Source organism: Antechinus flavipes, chromosome 1, assembly GCF_016432865.1.
Source record: "Antechinus flavipes isolate AdamAnt ecotype Samford, QLD, Australia chromosome 1, AdamAnt_v2, whole genome shotgun sequence".
In the NCBI taxonomy this organism is placed as follows: Eukaryota; Metazoa; Chordata; class Mammalia; order Dasyuromorphia; family Dasyuridae; genus Antechinus; species Antechinus flavipes.
This window is the reverse complement of record NC_067398.1, coordinates 451,676,419-451,695,677: the sequence shown is the minus strand read 5'-3', so window position 1 is coordinate 451,695,677 and position 19,259 is coordinate 451,676,419. Positions and strand designations below refer to the sequence as shown.

Below are 19,259 nucleotides of genomic sequence, written 5' to 3'. Positions count from 1 at the left end.
TCTCCAATTTTAATTCTGATGATTTTAATCACTATCAATCTATATCAATGGCACATTGATTTCTAACATAAAAATAAAATTTTAACTTCTAAAGATTGTGTCAATGTAGCATAAAGTGAACTAGAGATCCAATAATTTATCTCAGAAGTAATTTAATTTAGATGGTCTAGAAAGAAAATTCAGTAGTTTATTTATGTTGGTGAATTTAATTCTTCCTTCCCTAATCCCAGAAGAGAATACTATTAACTACAACTAATTTCAAACTGCTGTTTTGAATGATTAAGCACAGTAGATGGTGCTGTCTGATCACAGTAACGAAGTCTTTACAATCCCAAGAGCATTCTTGCCAAAACTATTTCTGATAATGCTAATATGTAAATTTCTCAGTTTGAACAGAAATTGACCAAACTCACTGCTTTGTGAGATCCGCAATGCTGGTTTCTGGGCTCCAACAGGTGCAACAGGACTGTTTTCAGCTGTGAGTTGCATGAGGTCATTGATGATGGCTTGCTTGTCAACTGATCCAGCGGGGGCACCTGGCCGTGTGTCTGGGAAAAGCTGTGGTAACTGACTGTTCTGCAAATCATCCAAAATCTCTTCCAAGTTGTCCAGCTCACTGCCAGGCTATATTAATTATCAGCAGAATTTATTCAATAACATTCCAAAAAACCCACAATAGTACTATAAATTAAAAACCCACCTACAAGGAATACAGACACAAAGGATTCAGATTTATATTTATCTTTATCTATTTATCTAACACTTCAAAACAACATTTGTGGCTAAAGATTAAAAGCTCTCTTCCAAACACTCTCTCTTTTCATAAGTTTTGGTACACTTGGTTTTGCTCTTACATAGTTGACCATTCCTTCTTCAGACTCCTTTTCTGGATCACCAACTATATCATGTCCTCCTAACTGGGTGTAACCCAAGAATCTTTCCTTTCCAGGGCTCAGGACCTTTATGCTATTTTCCATATTATACAATCCCACCTTTCTCTCATCTTTCAATGCCCTTCTATTTGTGTATTCCCCCATTAAAAGCTTGAAGTCAAGAATTGCCTTGCCTGTTTTTCTACTTCTAATACTTAGCACACAATTCCTGGAATATATTAAGCACGTAAATGCTCTATTTATTTACTTTGTCTATGCTCTTTCACTAGATGAATGTATCAATAACAAAAGTTTTAATTTTCATGCTGATAACCTTCTGATCTAAATTTGTATCTCCAGGTTTTTTCCTGAGCACTAGTTCCTCATCACCTACAGTCTGCGACCAGTCAAAACAAACTGTTCACAGAGATATCTTAAACTCAGCACATTCAAATTACCCTTAGAAGCTTCCTATTTTTGTTTTAAGTTCTGGACAAACGTCCAGTCAGAAAGGTTCGTAGTCTGTACCTTAACTCCTCACTGTTACCACACCAGTCCAATCAGCTGCTAAATCTTGTTATTTTTACCTCCATATCTTTCATATCCAAGAAGGAGTAAGCTAATATAAACAATGCACTTAATTTCCTAGGTAGATCATCTTGTCATTCTCTCACAACCAAGCACTTTAATTCAGGCTCTCGCACTCTCCTTGAACTATTGCAGTAGCCTCCTAATTTATCTGACTTTGTTAAGTTTCTCTTTACTCCATCCTATATGCCCAACCTGGGTGATTTTCCTCAAATACAGATCTGACCATATTCTTCTTCTCAGTAAACTCCCATAGCTCTGTCAAGTCCAGGATAAAATCATCTTGTCATTCTCTCACAACCAACCACTTTAATTCAGGCTCTCACACTCTCCTTGAACTATTGCAGTAGCCTCTTAATTTATCTGACTTTGTTAAGTTTCTCTTTACTCCATCCTATATGCCCAACCTGGGTGATTTTCCTCAAATACAGATCTGACCATATTCTTCTTCTCAGTAAACTCCCATAGCTCCATCAAGTCCAGGATAAAATCATCTTGTCATTTTCTCACAACCAACCACTTTAATTCAGGCTCTCGCACTCTCCTTGAACTATTGCAGTAGCCTCCTAATTTATCTGACTTTGTTAAGTTTCTCTTTACTCCATCCTATATGCCCAACCTGGGTGATTTTCCTCAAATACAGATCTGACCTACAGATCTGACCATATTCTTCTTCTCAGTAAACTCCCATAGCTCCGTCAAGTCCAGGATAAAACAGACGTTCCTTTGTTTGGTTTTTAAAGCCCCTCACACTTTGGCCCCCCAATACTCTTCCAGTCTGTCATTACTATATTTCCCAAATTCTATAATCTACAAACCTGCTTTTTCATGGTCTTTCATCACTAGTATTTTCCAGCTTTTTGCATCATTGTCTCTCACGTTTAGACTTCGCAACCTTTAAAAACTCAGTTCAAGCACCATCTACCACATGAAGCCTTTTTTCTTCTTCCCAACTGCTAAGTAACGCATACTATATAAAGTTGTACTTATTTTTTATTTTATCCATTGAAGTTAAATGAAAAATATACATTGTACATTTTCTAAGCATCTAAAGGAAAATTACTTATGTGGAATAAGAGAAAATATATGATAAGCTTTTTATATATAGAAATCTTCCATACAGAAGCATATCAAATCTGGTGAAAATTTTGTTTTAGAGTTTGAGAAATTATCATTAAAAATTTTTGTTTTCAATAATTAAATCTTAAATATAGGAAAGTAGAATGCTTCCAGTAAAATCTATAAAGATTTCCTTGTTAATTTCAAGTGCTTTATTTGGGATTGAAAGGAGATTTTAACATTGCAATTATACTTTAGAGAAGTAATTCTATATTGCAAGGGGAAATTAGAAGTTTGTAATTGAAGAAGATAGCTTTTATTTTTAAAAAAAATTATTTTTTTCATTGTCTGACTGTATCCTTGCACAAAGCCCTCAGTCTATAACATTTTCCCTTCTTTTACTCCCTTGGAACCCACTGATTTCTTCAATTTATAGCTCAAGAGCCAACACAAGACTTGTTGTTTTCTTCCTCTTTCAAATCATTTGGTATTCAACTTTTCTGTCTAGATTTTGTCTTCCCAATAAAATGTAAACTCCTTGAAGGCAGAGAAGACTAATCATATCGCTTGGATATAAGAATTGAAGTTGTACTTTCACTCCTCATTAACTCTGGCTGATGCTCTGACATGAACAGGTAGATTTCAACTTTTATTGGTTAGTTTCTCTACTTTGAAATGCAGTTATTTTAAAACTATTTCCTAAAGTTGATATGTTAGAGAAAATACACAATATACACAATATTCCTTTTTTTTTTTTTTTGCTGAGGCAGTTGGGGTTAAGTGACTTGCCCAGGGTCACACAGCTCAGAAGTGTTAAGTGTCTGAGACCAAATTTGAACTCAGGTCCTCCTGACTTCAGGGCTGGTTGCTCTATCCACTGTACCAACTAGCTGTGCTTCCCCCCCCCCCCTTTTCTTTTAATTAAATTTTTTTCTAATATCTTTTACCAAAGAAAATACTTTTCAATTCCAATAGTTCCAATATTTTACATCAAAAGAAAGACACTATTTTGTCATCAGAGTAATTCTAGTGACTTCAAGATTACTATCTAAACATTTCTTTTTCAGCTTGAGTGGCACATTTTACTTATGCCTCTTGTGTAAAGAATAGAAAAAGAGCAACAATGAGAGAGACAGGATTTAAGATCACTTGGACAACTGATTGGAAGAGAGACTAGAGTGAAGACATTGCAACAGTCCAGGTATGAGGCAATGAGTACCTATACCAGGGTAGTGGCAGAATTTGGGGTGGGACCTACAAGACATGTTTTCAAAATATACAGGATAAAACTTGGCCAAAGATTAGGTCTCCTGGATAAGAGGAGGATTCAAAGATGACACCTGAGTTGTAAACCTAGGTCATCACTGGGAGGATAGTGATAAAGTTTCTAAAGTAATAGAGAGGCAAAGAAGAGGGAAGAGCCAGGGGAAAAAGAGTTCAATTCAAGATGTCCAATAGACTATTTAAGATGACAGACTGGATAGAAGAGTAACTTGGAAGAAGATCCAGCAAAAAACACTGAGAGGTAGGAGGAGAATTAGGAGAAAATACTGTTACAAAAGCCTAGAGATGAGAGTTGTCAAAGAGAAGAGATGATTAACAATGTCAAAAACTGAAAAAAAGGTCATGAAGAAAGAAAAGCTGAGAAAAAGACCATTAGATTTGTGATAAAGAGATCATTAATAATTGGGGGGGGAGGTGGAAAAGAGAAAGAGAAAGGGAGAGGGGAGAGGAAGGAGAAGGAGAAAGAGAGGGAGGGAGGGGAAAGGGAGGAGGGAGAGAGGGAGGGAAAAAAGAGAGAGAGAGAGAGAGAGAAAGAGAGAGAGAGAGAGAGAGAGAGAGAGAGAGAGAGAGAGAGAGAGAGAGAGAGAGAGAGATTGATTGACTGACCACAGGAGAGCACAGATTCAGCTTAATAATGAAATCTGAAAGCAGACTACAAGATTTAAGAAGAGAATGAGGAAAAAAAAAGGAAGCAGAGGCACCGAATGCAGATAACTTCTTCAAGGGAGAGCCACAGAAAAGAAGAGACATGGGATGATAACTAATAGTGATGGATGGATTTAAGTTTTTTTTTTCCCTTAGAAGATAGTAGTGTTTATAAGTAGGGAAGCAACCAGTGGATGGAGAGAAATTGGAGATTACTAATAAAGCAGAGATGATAGAGGGGACATGCTGTGGGAGTAGAAAGAGTTCACTTTTGTCTCTAACGTGATTGGCCTTGCCAAGGAGAAAGCCCATGTCTTCATGGGAGATGGGGATGATGGAGAAAATAGTGGAAGAAGATATCTGAATGATATCAAATGAGGAGGGGAGAAAAAACAGCTTTGGGGGAAATGATTTTCTTCAGTGAAACATGAGGCAAGATTCTTGGAGGGGGTATGTGTGTGAGATGGGGTAATTAGAGGCTTAAGGAGGAATGAAATTAATCAATTAGCAATGTGTAAAAAGATTGCCTTGCTGCATTCAGGACCCAGTTGAGATTGGACCCAGTTGGCATATTTTTGTGATTTTTGTTTCAACAACTTTGTGCAACAGCACATGAAAAGGAGAGAAAGCAGCAAATGGAACAGGTGGAAGTGGAGTAATCTGAAGCTGAGGTTTGTCAGGGCAAGATTGGCGACAGGATAAGGGATCAAGAAGACATGAGAGAGAGGACAATGTAGAATTAAATTGGTTTGTCAAGGGTCTAAGATAGGGAAGAGAAGAGAGTATAACCAACGCAGGGGTAATGGTCTGGGGAAAGAATTGAATGGTAAAGGGACTGAAGGTGCCAATGAGAACAAAGAATGCAGGGGTGATAAGGCAAAATGAAAGGTACAATTAACAGTGATTATCTACTTCTTGTGGAACTGAATCTGTCAATCAGTTAGTGCCTTTTAAATAGGCTTTATATTTAATACATTCTGCATGAACACTAAGATCTATATAAGCTACATTATATTTAAGGAATCCATTTTCTTCCATTAAATGGTAATCTAGATTTTCTCAGGAATACTATAAATTTCTATTGTATCTCTACTGTATGCTAAAGATTATATAGAAGTTCCTTTATAAACCATTTTTAGAGATGTATATAGTCCTAATATAATTTTCCAAATTATATATATAATATGTTAATATGTGCTTTTGGCTCAAGCTTACATTGAGAAAGGGGATAAAATAATTTGTCCCTTGAGAAAGTTTTGTACTATCTAGGAGTAGAATTGCCCCTAAATGATCACTTTTATATTATAAGCATCAGTCAATGAACATTTTCTTTTTCCTTCTTTCTTTCTTTCTTTTTTTTAAAAAACATTTCTTCCCCCATTCTCAAGGACAGTATTAATGTATAAAGTAAATGAATCCTGAAGTCATCCTTTCCCACACTGTTACAAAAAAGATTAGACATTAACTCCTCTGGACAAATAGCTATTTTAACTTCAAAAACTAATGATGGAATTCAACACCTTTCCTCTATAATCTATTCCTATATTTAATAAGTCTAAGTGATAGATAAATACATAAGTTTGCATACTTTAACAAATTTAGAAGATTTTAATGTGTTTGATAGTTTTTTTCTTTCAGTGCCTTCTAAATGATTTTAAGGATAACTAATTAAAGAAATATTTATACTACTAAAATAGAATAGCTATAATAAAAAATATATATATTTTTTACCATTTACCTAGTATATTTGCTATTTTAAGATTGAGTCAACACTACATGCTTCTAGAAATAATGTAATCACATTTTGTGTCATGAAAGAAAACTCATGGAACTCTAGGAGCTACACCTCAAAAAGTAAATAACTATATAAATAGCTTCTTTAAGAATTATAATTTACGGACAGAAATTATGTTCTGTAAGTTCACAACCTGCAAAGTTCAAAATGAGATTTATTATTACAGGTAATATATGGCTCTGGGTTTTTTTCCCCCCCTCTTCGTGAGGTTTTCTATAAACATTTTAAATTGGCACTTAATTCATGTCAAAATAGCTTCATCTGTGAAAGTGCAGTTCTTTTTCCTAGATCCTATTTACCCTCAAACTATTTTAACATTCAAATGATTTTTTTCTATATCTGCTAGTGGTAGAGAAGATGAAGTTAGTTTATACTATAGATTGGTGAATTCGTCATCATAAAATGGCAGAAGTAGTTTAAAAATATTTAATCTGCACACCAAGATTTCAGTCCTAGTCTTCACCCATGTTTTGCTAGATCATGATTTCTCTATGATACCACAGATGGATTTGTCTTCCTTGGAAATGCTTTGCAAAGTTGCTTAAACATATGCTTAGGCATCTATTTGGATGCTCAAATTATCTACATAATTTTGAGAAGTTAGATGATCATGCTATTTCAGGAAGAAAATGAATAAAGACTATTTCTTGTAAAATGAAATGTCTACAAAATTAAAATTTGACTTAATTCTTTTAATTTTCCCCTTTTTGTGTTTCTGAGAATGTCATGTGTCAAATCAGCTTGTTCTTTGCAGTAAATTTACTTTGAAAGTAAAGATAATTCTCTCAATTTTAATGGTGTGTGTGTATACATATATATCAGTAGGATGAATTACAAAACAGCCTTTCAAAGAATTTTGAACAAAGATAATTTTAATACTAAAATCAATACTTGCTTAAATGATATACCTAGAACTTCCTTCCCATTTTCTTGTTGAAAAATTTAGAATGCTTTGAATGTGGCCAACTTAAACAAAGAAATCTATTTCCCTTGTTCCTTCTCTAATTCTTCCTCTATTAAAACTGCAGACACATGAATTTAATGGCATTCAATGCATGTTTTATTGGGAAAATAGAAGAACAAACAGAATACGAAGCAGGTAAATATAATGGAATTAGTTTTTGCTATTTAAGAAATGTTTCCTGTGAGTTTCAAAGTCCTGTAAAAGCACATGGTCTTTAAGTATTCTATAAGAATGCTATTCTTTTTTAGTATATTTTCACACCAGAGCACTTCCTCTTCAGGAAAAGTTAAGTATCAGGTTATGTGTATCATATTCATCAACTCATTGGCTCCTCTTTCTCCATTAAAATAACAAAAAATTCTTTATGTGGAGTTCAATCTTACTACAGATTTGCTCTATATTAGTTAAAATGAGATAATTAGATACAGCTAGTTGTGGGTACCATTTATCCTCCTATCTGCATCTCCAAGCCCAGTATTCAACATATTGCTTGGCATATAATTAGTGCTTAATAAATGCTTTATCATTTATTCATCCATTCAATTAAATTTGAATTAAAAGTTTAAGTGTGGTCACATAGAGTGGATAAATTTTTTCCCATATTTATCATGTTTTTAATGTTAAGATTGTGTCTAAGCAATATGTCCAAAGAATTTGAAATGGGGTATATGGATGAAGCAAAAACGTGACTTTCCTTAAGCCACTATAACTATATATGACTATGTCCAACCCAATTCCACAAATCAGATATGTGGTGATGATAATATCTTACTTCATTTAATGATTATGACAAATGGAATCTTTATATACCACTCTTTCTTGAGAAACAATTAGAAATATAACAATTATTTACATGATATAATTAGAAATACAAAACAATTAAAAAATACATGCATCTATTTAAGAGAGTATAAATTTTTTCTCCCCCCCAACTAAGAAAACTTTAGTTTCTTGTTTAAAACTTAGAGTAATTACACATTTAAATATTTAAATACAACACTGTCTCACTTCCCTTATTCTGGAAATCCTCTGGACCACAAAGCTTAATGTAAAAAAATAAATTTTATGTGTGGAAAGAGATACTACATTGTCATGGGTCCTATGAGTCATAATCTTGTTCTTTCCTACATTATAGTGAAGATGAATTTTAATAGACTGAAAAATCATTTTTACCAATATGGTTTTGCACTCTAGTTCATCTATTTCTGCCAATTCTCACTATTAACTTTCCACTGAGAATGTGACTCAGTCACTGCTTCCAGAGTCTTGCTATATTTAAGGTAGTCAGAATATTAGCTTTATAGAAAACTGCATTATTATCTAAGTTTAAAGATTAATCACTAAAGAAATTAGTATAATTTGGCTCAATTTCTCTCCTGAAGGGTATGAAGAATTGAAAAACTGTAGTTATCCCTTAGGAATGGCAGCAGCTGTCAAGACTTATTTGAATGAGAGAAATAAAAAAGCCCAAGAAAATGCTTTGCTGTGAATGCTTGGAATTGTGGGATGGTGCAAAACTCTAATAGCATGTTTGGCCTCTGCTTCCACGATTATTGCTTTCAATCTGAGAACTGCCTATGGCTTAGATTCTGCTGACAAAGCAGAATTAAGAAACCCTGGGGCAGTGATTTAAGGTTATAATCAGGCTATGATGCTTACATTCTCTTCTCCATAACTCATCTAGAGTAGAAAAAACTGAAATACCCTCATGCAAAGCAAATCCTAAAAATAAGTTATTGAAATATTTGAGTAGTGGTAAGGTACTGCTATAAAATAGCTACAAACTACTATACAATTTCCTAACCAATCAAAACTTAAGAAGGATCTGAAATAAGGGACAATTTATAGGGATTAATGACTAGCAGGGAGAGTTGATGCTGCAGGGTGAAGTCTTGGATCATTAACCCCAGCTAGTCATTAATTCCCCAGGAAATGCTTTGTGCCAAGGTCGTTATTGTAGTACTAACCTTTTTTTTTTTTTTTTTTTTTTTTTTTAAATAAAGAAAAACATTACATGGTTTACTTTTTCCTATGGTGTCATTATCCTCTCAGAGCACTGCAGGAAGATCATTTTGAATGGCATCATTTGGGCTACTTTTCCAGGAATTATAGCCTTCAACACTATAAAATAGCCAATCAAATCCTCTCATTTAATTTGGCATTTAAATGTATCATACTAATAATTTATAGTCTTAGTGTATACTTCTTTAATTAAACAACTCACTGTGTTTTTTAAAAGTTTATCATCTATGATTTGAATAATAAGCTTCATCAATGCAACACTTTTACTTGTCCCCAATTGACTACCTTACTCAGCACAATTATTGTTCCAAATCTCTTTGCTCCTCATACCTCCAGACACATCACATCCCCTTCCATTATCTTCTTTATTCCAGTCTCTGAAGTAGTTTTCTCACAAAGGATCATGTCCCCTTCTAATTCTCTGTTTCACTGTTCTCAATATTATTCCCTTTCTATGAATGTCAACCTCTACTTATCTACTAGTTCCTTCCCTGCTATCTATAAAGAGAATTGTTGTTTCTCCTGTCTCCTTAAAACACACTAGATATGCCTTCTTTGCCAAATATCGTCCCATACCTCTCTTCTCTCAGCCAAACTCCTTGAATAGGCTGTCAACAATTTATATCTTTACTTTCATTATTACTTTCTTTTACACCCCCTGCAGTTTGGCTTCAAAATTTATCACTCAATTGACCTTGCTCTCTACAGTCACCAATGATTTTCTAAATTGTCAAATCTATTATTTTCAATATTCATCTTACTTTGACTCTGCATCATTTAACATTGCTGACTCTTCCCTCTTCTCTGAATTTTCATGACACTTCTCTCCCTTGAGTCTCTTCCTGTTTTTATGACCCTTTCTTCTCAGACTCTTTGTTGGATCTATATTATACCTCTTAACTACTGATCTTCCTTAAGGTTCTTTCCTAGACCCTCTTCTCTTTATTTAAGATACACCTTCATAGCTGGTGATCTCATCAAGTTCTGCACACTCAACTGTCATTTCTATAGAGATGACTTTTTATGTTCAGATGACTCATTATATACTGAGATAGATTCATTTCTAATCTTTCTCCAGAACTCCTGTTCTGCATCACCAAAAATGGCCACTGAGCTATTTCCAATGGGATATCTCACAGGTGTGACAAACTTAGTACATTCTTAACTTTCCCCAACTCATTCCTTTTCTAAGCTTGCCTATTACTGCTGAAGATACCACCATCCTCTCAGTTACGATCTCTGTGCTATCTTCAATGCCTCTTTCTTGGTTTTTCTACACATCCAATCAGTTTTAACAAATTTTACTATTTCTACATCTACAATTTTTTGATTTTTACAAACTTCTCTTTCTCTCTAATCAGACAACTACCATACTAATTCATTTGCTAATCTTCTATCATTCATGGTCTTGTAATTGCCTCCTGACTGATCTTCCTACCTCTATTTATCCTTCATAGTCTGCCAAAATGATTTTCCCAAAAGGAAGTCTGGTTTTGTTGTACTCCCCGCCCTCCCACTCCAAAATAAACTCTAATGGCACTTTATTAGCTATTATTAGGGTTTTTAGCATTTCAAGCTCTTTGTAACCTAGCTTCATCTGATCTTTCCAGTATTTTTACATAAGAGTTCCCCCAGGGAACTGATAATCTTGCAATTTTGACTTTCTTAGGTACAGCACTGCAGGCATGTTCCATTACTTTATCTTTGTACTAGTTCAGATGCATAAGTAGTAACTACTCATGCAAATACCATTTGTATCATCACTACAGAAAAAAAAAACATTTTAAAGCTGAATCATAATATTTAGGACAAATATTAAATAAAAATTCTTCTTTGAAAAGCCTTACCTGTTCATTAGGCTCAAAAGTCATCTCTTCCTTCTCTGTTTTCATAGCTATCAACTTTGTGCTACTGGCAGGATCTGTTTTACTGTCCAGTCGCTCAAGTTTTGGGGTTATTTCTGGTAAACCAATATCTTTAGTATCATCTTTGTCTAGCAAATAGCGAAGTAGTGCATTCTCTTTCTTCTTGGGGCTCACTGGTTCTTGTTTGATAGTCACCTCTGAACCAGGACCTGTGCTGCTGGACTCCTGGTTCAGCTCTTTACCTGTGGCTTCTGCTGTAAGCTTTGCTAAGTCCACAGGAGAACTGCTGTCCTGCAAAAGTCTGTGCAAAATTTTATGCTTCTCCTTGAGTGAGGTTCCATGTGTTGATACAGAACCAGCCAAGCCACCTGTGGAGTCCTTATTAGTTTCTCCTATGGAGCCTGACAAAGGTGAAGGCTCCATTTGATCAGACTTGGTGGTCAAGAGCTGCAAAAGTTTAGTCTGTCCTTTGCTGTCATGGAGTCTGTTCTGTCCATCAGACCTTTCACCACTGACAACAGGGGGTATGTTGTTATCATTGTTTTCTTTCTGTTCTCCAGAATGGCAGCTGCTCTCTGCTTGTCCAGTTGTACCTTCAGATGGCTCCCCATATAGTCCAAAGCAATCTTTAGAGTCCAGGCTTCCCAACTTATTTAGTGGGGGAGGATTCATATTCACAGGGGAATTTTGCAAATTACCCATTTTTAGGTCAGGTGAAGCCAACGATGACCCTAAAGAGACTCCATGCCCCTCACTGAGGGCTTGTAGTGCATTTAGGGAACTGTTGGTATAACTATGGCTATTTCCTGTGCTGCTGCAAACGCCCACAGGTGAATGTAAGCTTCCTGCTGGGGAAAACTGACTGGGTGGGATCCGAGGACTTCCTGCCACTCCAGGACTCATACGATGCCTTGGTGAAAGCATAGAGTTTGGCTGTCCTGGATTCATGCCAGGGCTGCTTTGTGAGGGACTATTCATTTTGAGTGCATAGTTACTACCCTGAGGAGTCGATGCCTGCATGCTTGACACATGGTTCATTCCCCCTGAACCACCAAACCTACCCACTGGCATGCCCATTTGTTCCTTTGGGCCATTTATGGCAAAATTTATATTGCTACTGATGGTCATGTCTTGACCTGGGTTCCCACTGCATATAGCCTGATGGGCAGGGCTGCTAGAGCTAATTGGGTTCAATGGTTTCCCCATAGCTTGTCCAGTCAGATCCTGATTCATTACACACACGTTCTGTTCTCTGCATAATGAGCAAAGATACAACATATTAGTTAAAAGGAAAAAATATCTAGCAGGCTATTAATCATAATGTTTTAAAATGATGTGGTATTTTTTTTCCTTTAAAAGAACAAGCTAACATTTAAAAGACAAGATAATGCTTTTGATGAAAGCCACTGACAATTATCAACATGAGTGAACATGTAGAATTTGGGACCAATAGTTATGTTTTTCAGTAGAACTACTTAACATGTCTGCGGTTTTGGACCTTGAAGGGAACAGGGAGAGAATGAAACAACCATCTGTTTTAAATTGCAGACATTATATAAAACAGGTCAGTTATGTAAAACAGCAAGCTACACACTTACATTATATATTTCTTCCATTAAAAGAATGCTATAATCAATAATTTAAAAATGACTCAAATAAGTATACATTTTACAGTACAACTATCGCCAGCTATTTGTCAGAAATTCTAATTTCTCAGAAGAGATATCCATTAGCTTAAAGATTTTTCTGGTATTTGACCATTAGGCTCATGATGAAAAGCAAATTTCAAAAACCAACCAAACAAACAAACAAAAACCCTTGGATCTGAGATGTAGAAAACCAAACCCATTTAAGTACTAGAGTCAAGAAAACTACTGAAAACATATTCAGAACGAGACTATCTATTCAATAATCTAATTCTGAACATTTTTTCCTGTACAAGTCAAAGCTTGAGTGCAATAGACAGACAATATGGAAAGTGCGCTTCACAAACAACAGTTCATTTTGCAAATTTTCCCCAATGCCTTAGATAGCCTTTAATCCTCCCTACTTGCCTCAAATAGGTTTTCTAAGCTAGATGGTTTCTTTAGCGCCAAAGCTTTTATTTTAAAGCTTTGGCAGCTCCTTGTGAGTTACTAAATGTATTCACCAATCCAAATAAAACACATCTTACAAATTGTGAAACAGTAGCTTTGATTTAGGTGCAATTTGACACATCTGTAATCACTCTTAGATGTTTTCAGTTTGGTACATCTGATTTACTATTAGCTGGCAAAGAGGATTTCCTGATACTAGTTTTTCCTAAATAAAAACCATATAATTGAGAAAAATTTTAGAGTAGGACCCTTTAATTACAGCTACATTACATACCTTCTGACAGCTTCCCAAAAAGTTCTTTTAACACATGTACAAAGAAATCTAAATGAACTAGAATATGAGTAATGTTTTTGCTTCTAAAAGAATCTGTGATATTAAGCTCTATTGACTTTTACTTTAGACTATGAAATGTTTACAATCCCTTGGATTAAGAGCCAGAGCCATGGAATTCCTTTAGAAAGTTCTTTCTATGAATGCTAATTGGGAATTTGTTGGTTTGAACATATAGAAGGCAGTATCAATATTGTCTATTTCTATATACTGCCTTGCCTGTTATCCAACTGTTAAAGGCCAAAATTTCTTTCTTTAATTTAAATACTCATGTTAGAGCAAAATTAATTTCTATGGGTCAAGTTCCTTTAGATGGATTAAAAGAACACTTTAGGACTTCAAAAATCCCTAATTTCATCAATATGGGTACTCCTTTACTGAAGTAGAAGTAATAATAAAATAAAATTAAGAAGACAAATACAAAATAAATCTTGAAATTTAATTGAAGACTTTAAGGTAAAAAGAAATAATGACAATTAGCAAGCAAGCAAAGATATTCCTGATACAAATGAAAATATCTTAACAACTGTATTTTACTTTGTTACACTATGGTGCTGATTAGCTAATGTGTCTATTACATTAGACAAGCACTGAGATGATTTTCTTCTTTGTAATACCTCTCAATAGCCTGGGAAGGAAGGGCAATTCTTAGAACAATGATTACCTGTGAAGCATATGCAAGGATATTACAAGCTGAGGTTCATTAGTAGTCTGGGAACGAATGAGCTTGCTCTTCGTTTGGGCAGCAACGAGAGTGCCATCAGACAAGGAAAAACGGTAGATCTGACTGAATGCCAGTCCTTGTCTCAGCACTGTAAGCAGGCAAGCAAACAAAAAGTAGATTTAGAAAACAAAAAGAGAACAATACATATGTGACATTAACACACTCATTGTGAGTAGGGAATCTTTCAGAATTTGTATTTTCTAGGTTGCCAGCACCTAGAATAATGCCTGGTACACAGGTCACTAATAACTACTTAAGGATCAATATGAAGACTTTAAAATCTGAGTTTTGAAATAATGCTACAGAAATGCTATATATATTTATATTAAATATAAAATGCTATAAAGTGCTATTTAAAATAAAATTTTAAAAGAAAATTTACTTTGTATCTAGTGTGCTAATAAATGACAGTATCTTACATTTCAAGTAGAACAAGAAGAATGAAATAATTCTAGCTGTCCTATATTGTATGATAACTGTGTCGTAAAGGAGCTTAGAACAACTTTTTTCCCTAAAAAATATTATTATTTAAAATTTATGTCTCCTTATCTCACTCAGGATAGAAGTGCAGGGGCTGTTCACAGGTCCAATTCCTCTACTGATCAGGACAGAAACTTCAACCCATTCTACTTGCTACTTGGGACAGTATACCATCCTCCTACAAACTTGTTCTCATAAATCCCTATCTCACTCCCACCCCTCCCCCAGATTCCTAAAGGGCGTCATAATATTAATGTCGAACTTAGTTTGGACATCCAAAAGGCCTAGCTCAGAAACCAAGAAATCCACTCAGCTCAGCTTCTGAATTATCTGGTAATATGGGCACTTGCCCTATGTTTGACTAAAAATATCCTTAGGACCAAACATTAAAAAAAAAAAAAGTTTTTTTCATTAATTTTTCTTTTTGAAAAATGTAGTTTCATGACTTTAATCTATTCCTGAATCAGAAAGTATTTTCTAGTCTCTTGTTTTTTTCTTTTGGCCTTTGCCTCCCAAGACAAATAGTAATCTATCAGTCTTTCAAATGATTGGTATCAGGTATAGTTGGTATTCTTTAAGGGCAGGCATTAAAAAAAAACCAAACACTTTATCTTGATTATTCTCTAGCTTCTAGCATAGCTGCTGGCATATATTCAGTCACTCTAAGTTGTATCAGACTCTTTTTAACCCCATTTGAGGTTTTCTTTGTAAAGGTACTGGAGTGGTTTACCATTTCCTCACCAACTTCTGGCATATGGTAGGCATTTATTAAGTGTCTGTTAACTACTTAATAGCAAGTTCTTTTAATTCATAACAGCCCTAATTTTTGTCCATGCTAAGAATATTGCTTTTATTGTTAGAAGATGAGAAAGTTAAAAATTAAATATTTATAAGAACCTCCTTAAAGAAAAGAAAAATCTAAATAGAAAGCTATTAAAATAGAGGGAAAACTATTATGGAACATACATATTTATTTTTATGTTTTGACTCTTAATCTAGTGCTTTCACTATCATGATAAATGTCTTTTTGAAAAGTCTTATATTAACAAAGAAACTCTTTTAAAAATAATTACAACCATGACATCTAAAGAAAAAAGTGTATTTCAATCCAGAAATATCTTTACCATCTAGTCTTTTTCAGAGCTAGTCTTTTTTTTTTCACACATATTTATCAGATTACATGGACCAAATGATTTAAGCATGTTTACATAATACTGTCATAAAATTATAGCTTTACAGCTGAAAGGAACCTGAGACCATTTAATTCCAATTTTCATTTTTACTGATGAGGAAAAGGAGACTCAGAAGTTTAAGTGCTTGCCCAGGATCACACTAGTTCTGAAGTATCTGATGTAGGATTCAAATTCAAGTATTCCTAATTTCAAGTCAGAGGGGACAAAATGAGAAGTCATAATTGAAGCATTTGTAAAATACTTAGGACTTGTAAATAATGTTCAAGTACTTTACAAATACAGCTTTGACTTCTTTCCCATTTTGCCATTACTGACTTACAATTAGCAAGACTTGAGTTTGAATTCTGCCTCATATAATACAAAATTCTATTCTGGGTAATTATCTTAATTAATTTTTTTCAATAATTTCAATGGAATGTGATATTTTGGGACTACATCCTGCTCTAAATTACTGTATTAAGTTATCCATGTACTGTCCTAAAAGTTGGTCTATATATCATGAAAGATACTTTGTTTCAAGAAAGCATAATAGAATTATTTTGTTTTATGAATATACACTATATAAAATAATTGATGAGAATAGGAACAGACATTATCGAATTGGTTGTTTCAAATCCCTATATAATAGTTAATATTCTCCAAAAGTTGATGCTAGTATACTTTTTTGGAACTGAAATATTTCTCATTAATTTTTGTAATTCTGGGTTTTCTTATACTCTGATTCAATAGAATAGTGTCCCCAAATTTTAGTTTCTTTACTTTTTCTCTTCCAAATATTTCTGCTAAATTCATACTATTTTTAAACATATATTTAAGTACATAACAGAAGTTCCATACCTAAGGAGGAATCTATTAAATACCATCCTCCCCCTGGCAATTGGGGTTAAGTGACTTGCCCAGAGTCACACAGCTAGACAGTATTAAGTGTCTGAGATCAAATTTGAACTCAGGTCCTCTTGACTTCAGGACTGGTGCACTATCCATTGCACCACCTAGCTGTCCCAGTAAATCATTTTTGAAAAGAAAATAATCTGATCTTTATTTCTGCTTATGGAGTTCTGTGAAGAGAAAAACTGGTCAAATCAGTGGCATCTTTGAAATGAAAGGAGTCATATAATAAAACTGAGGAGGAACATGAAGCTGATATCATATTAATCCATGTACATTCAGAATGAAAGTAACATCATTTCCCAGTGGTTAAGGTGATTTTCTAAATTGTAAAAAAGTTTTTATGAAATGCTGAATATTAGGATTCCCATTTTATTTTAGTTCTCTGCAAACTGAAATTCCTTTAATTTTGCCTAATCATTCACATGAACTTAAAGGTTCTGTCAACCTTTTATATATTTCTTGGAAATATTATACATGTAGAATGGCAAAAAAGAAAGGAAAAGGGGGGGATTTATATGGCATTTATATCTTGACAAATGATCTAAAAAAGTAGAGTATCTAATTATACAGGCACCTATCAAGACAAGTTAAATTTGCAACAATTATCAAAACTTCAATTTAATTAAATTATCAAGGCTTCAGTTGTGAAGCACAATGACAAAGTTCTAGAGATTCAGCCAGTGCAGGATTCTTTGAGACAAATATTACCTATTCAGTCTACCTATTCAAAAAATTTCTAAGAAAGGAAAAACAGAAGGCTGTAAGATTTTCCCTTAAATTTTAAAAAAGAAAAAATGCATGCTATTTTTATTGTATGTATATTCTTTGAAATTCATTATCCCCTCATGGAAGTATGAGTTAAGTTTAGTCTAAAACATAAATGCACTTGATAAAAAAGATTAACTGTAAAATCTGACTTTATCTACTGAAAAAAGAAATAGTATTTTACTTTTATATGTAATACTTTAGTCATTGAGAAAATTTGTTTTTAAATGGAAATAAGATAAATTAAGTTTTGCAAAACTATTAAGAGGATAGTCTTATAGATAAGTAGATGACCATCTACTTAAATGTCTTTTAAACTAGTCATATTTTGCTGGTACTTGTGGTTATGGTTATGTCCATGTCCAGAAGAATATTAGTGATAGGGAACTGAGCCTGGAGTCAGGAAGACCTGAGTTGAAATCTTATTTTGTACATTTCCCAACTGTGACTCTGGGCAAGTCATGCAACTTTTATTTGACTCAGTTTCCTTAAATGTAAAATGAGGATAATATACTTGTTGTAAGGATCAAATAAAATACTATTTGTAAAGTGCTCAGCACAGTGTCTGGCGTATAATAAATACGCAAGAAATGTTTATTCCCATTCCACCCCTACCCTCTCCTATGCTTTGATCTCATAAAATTAAATATATAACATGAAACTGATGAAAGTAACTAAAAACATTTCTATGCTCTGTTAGTAAAGAAACTGCACTAACGCAGGTTTTGAATCTAGGTCTGAGGATCAAAGTTACTGATCTCCTTTTGGCATTTTATCTAAATTTATGAACATTTCACTTAGTATTTCTGAATTTCCTCATGGTGTACTTTCAGATACAAAAGATTCTAGTAGTGTATTATGTCTGTGCTGACTCCTTTCCTCTAAGTCAACACTGAATTTAACTCCTCTTTAACTTTTCTATATAACACCTTCTAATTCATTCCTTCCCAAACTCTGCTAATATTGATAACCAATCATAACCTAATAAATTTTTTACTGCTTATAGTTTTTGGTTTTGTTTTGAGGATCTCACACAAATATAAATTATGGAGAACAATCAGAAATAGCCCTGAATTTTACTTTGTGAATCGTTGTTTGCAAAGGAATTCTATTTCTTTGGTGATCTCACTTTTTAAAAGTACATAAAGCAGAGTAAAATTCAAGAAAATGATGTGAATTAAAGAGGCTTACCTTCATGATGATGCCTCTTGGCATATGATACAGATTCTCCTTCATGCTGGGCATGGAACTTCTGAATACATCTTCTTACCAAATCCTCCCAGCCTGGTTTCATGGCTGCACGCATGGTGCTAGTATCCAGTGAAGTGATCTTGCCTATATGCAAATACACTAGTGTCATCAATGCAAGCCCCTAAAGGAAAACAGATATTCTAAAACCATACATGATAGTTAAATACCTTGGAGATCTTGGCGAGTAGTAAAGCTTTCCGATGAGGGAAGAACTGGCCTTTCCTTCATAGGAACTCTTCTTGCCACACAAATCAAGCAGGAGTGCAAATCTTGAATCAAACAAATATATGCTTCTTCTATCAGTATTTATTTATTTATTTTTGGTAAGATAGATAACAATAGCTACACTAATGAATATACAACCATCTAAATTAGTGAAGTAAAAAGTGATAAAAAGCTTATCATTTTCATCAACTAATATTCTTTCTCCCCTT

The 19,259-nt window shown here is 34.1% G+C and overlaps 1 protein-coding gene across 4 annotated transcripts in view; it reads right to left on the bottom strand.

The window, feature by feature from the left end:
* NCOA2 (nuclear receptor coactivator 2) overlaps positions 1-19,259 on the bottom strand; it is a 302,628-nt gene that overhangs the window by 46,571 nt on the left and 236,798 nt on the right. For all 4 annotated transcript variants that reach the window (XM_051970063.1, XM_051970062.1, XM_051970064.1 and 1 more), the window contains exons 9-13: positions 18,993-19,094; positions 18,766-18,909; positions 14,186-14,333; positions 11,077-12,346; positions 414-624 (exon numbers count right to left, since the gene is read on the bottom strand). In XM_051970063.1, the coding sequence (XP_051826023.1) occupies positions 414-624; positions 11,077-12,346; positions 14,186-14,333; positions 18,766-18,909; positions 18,993-19,094 (1,875 nt within the window). The remainder of the gene's footprint in view (positions 1-413; positions 625-11,076; positions 12,347-14,185; positions 14,334-18,765; positions 18,910-18,992; positions 19,095-19,259) is intronic.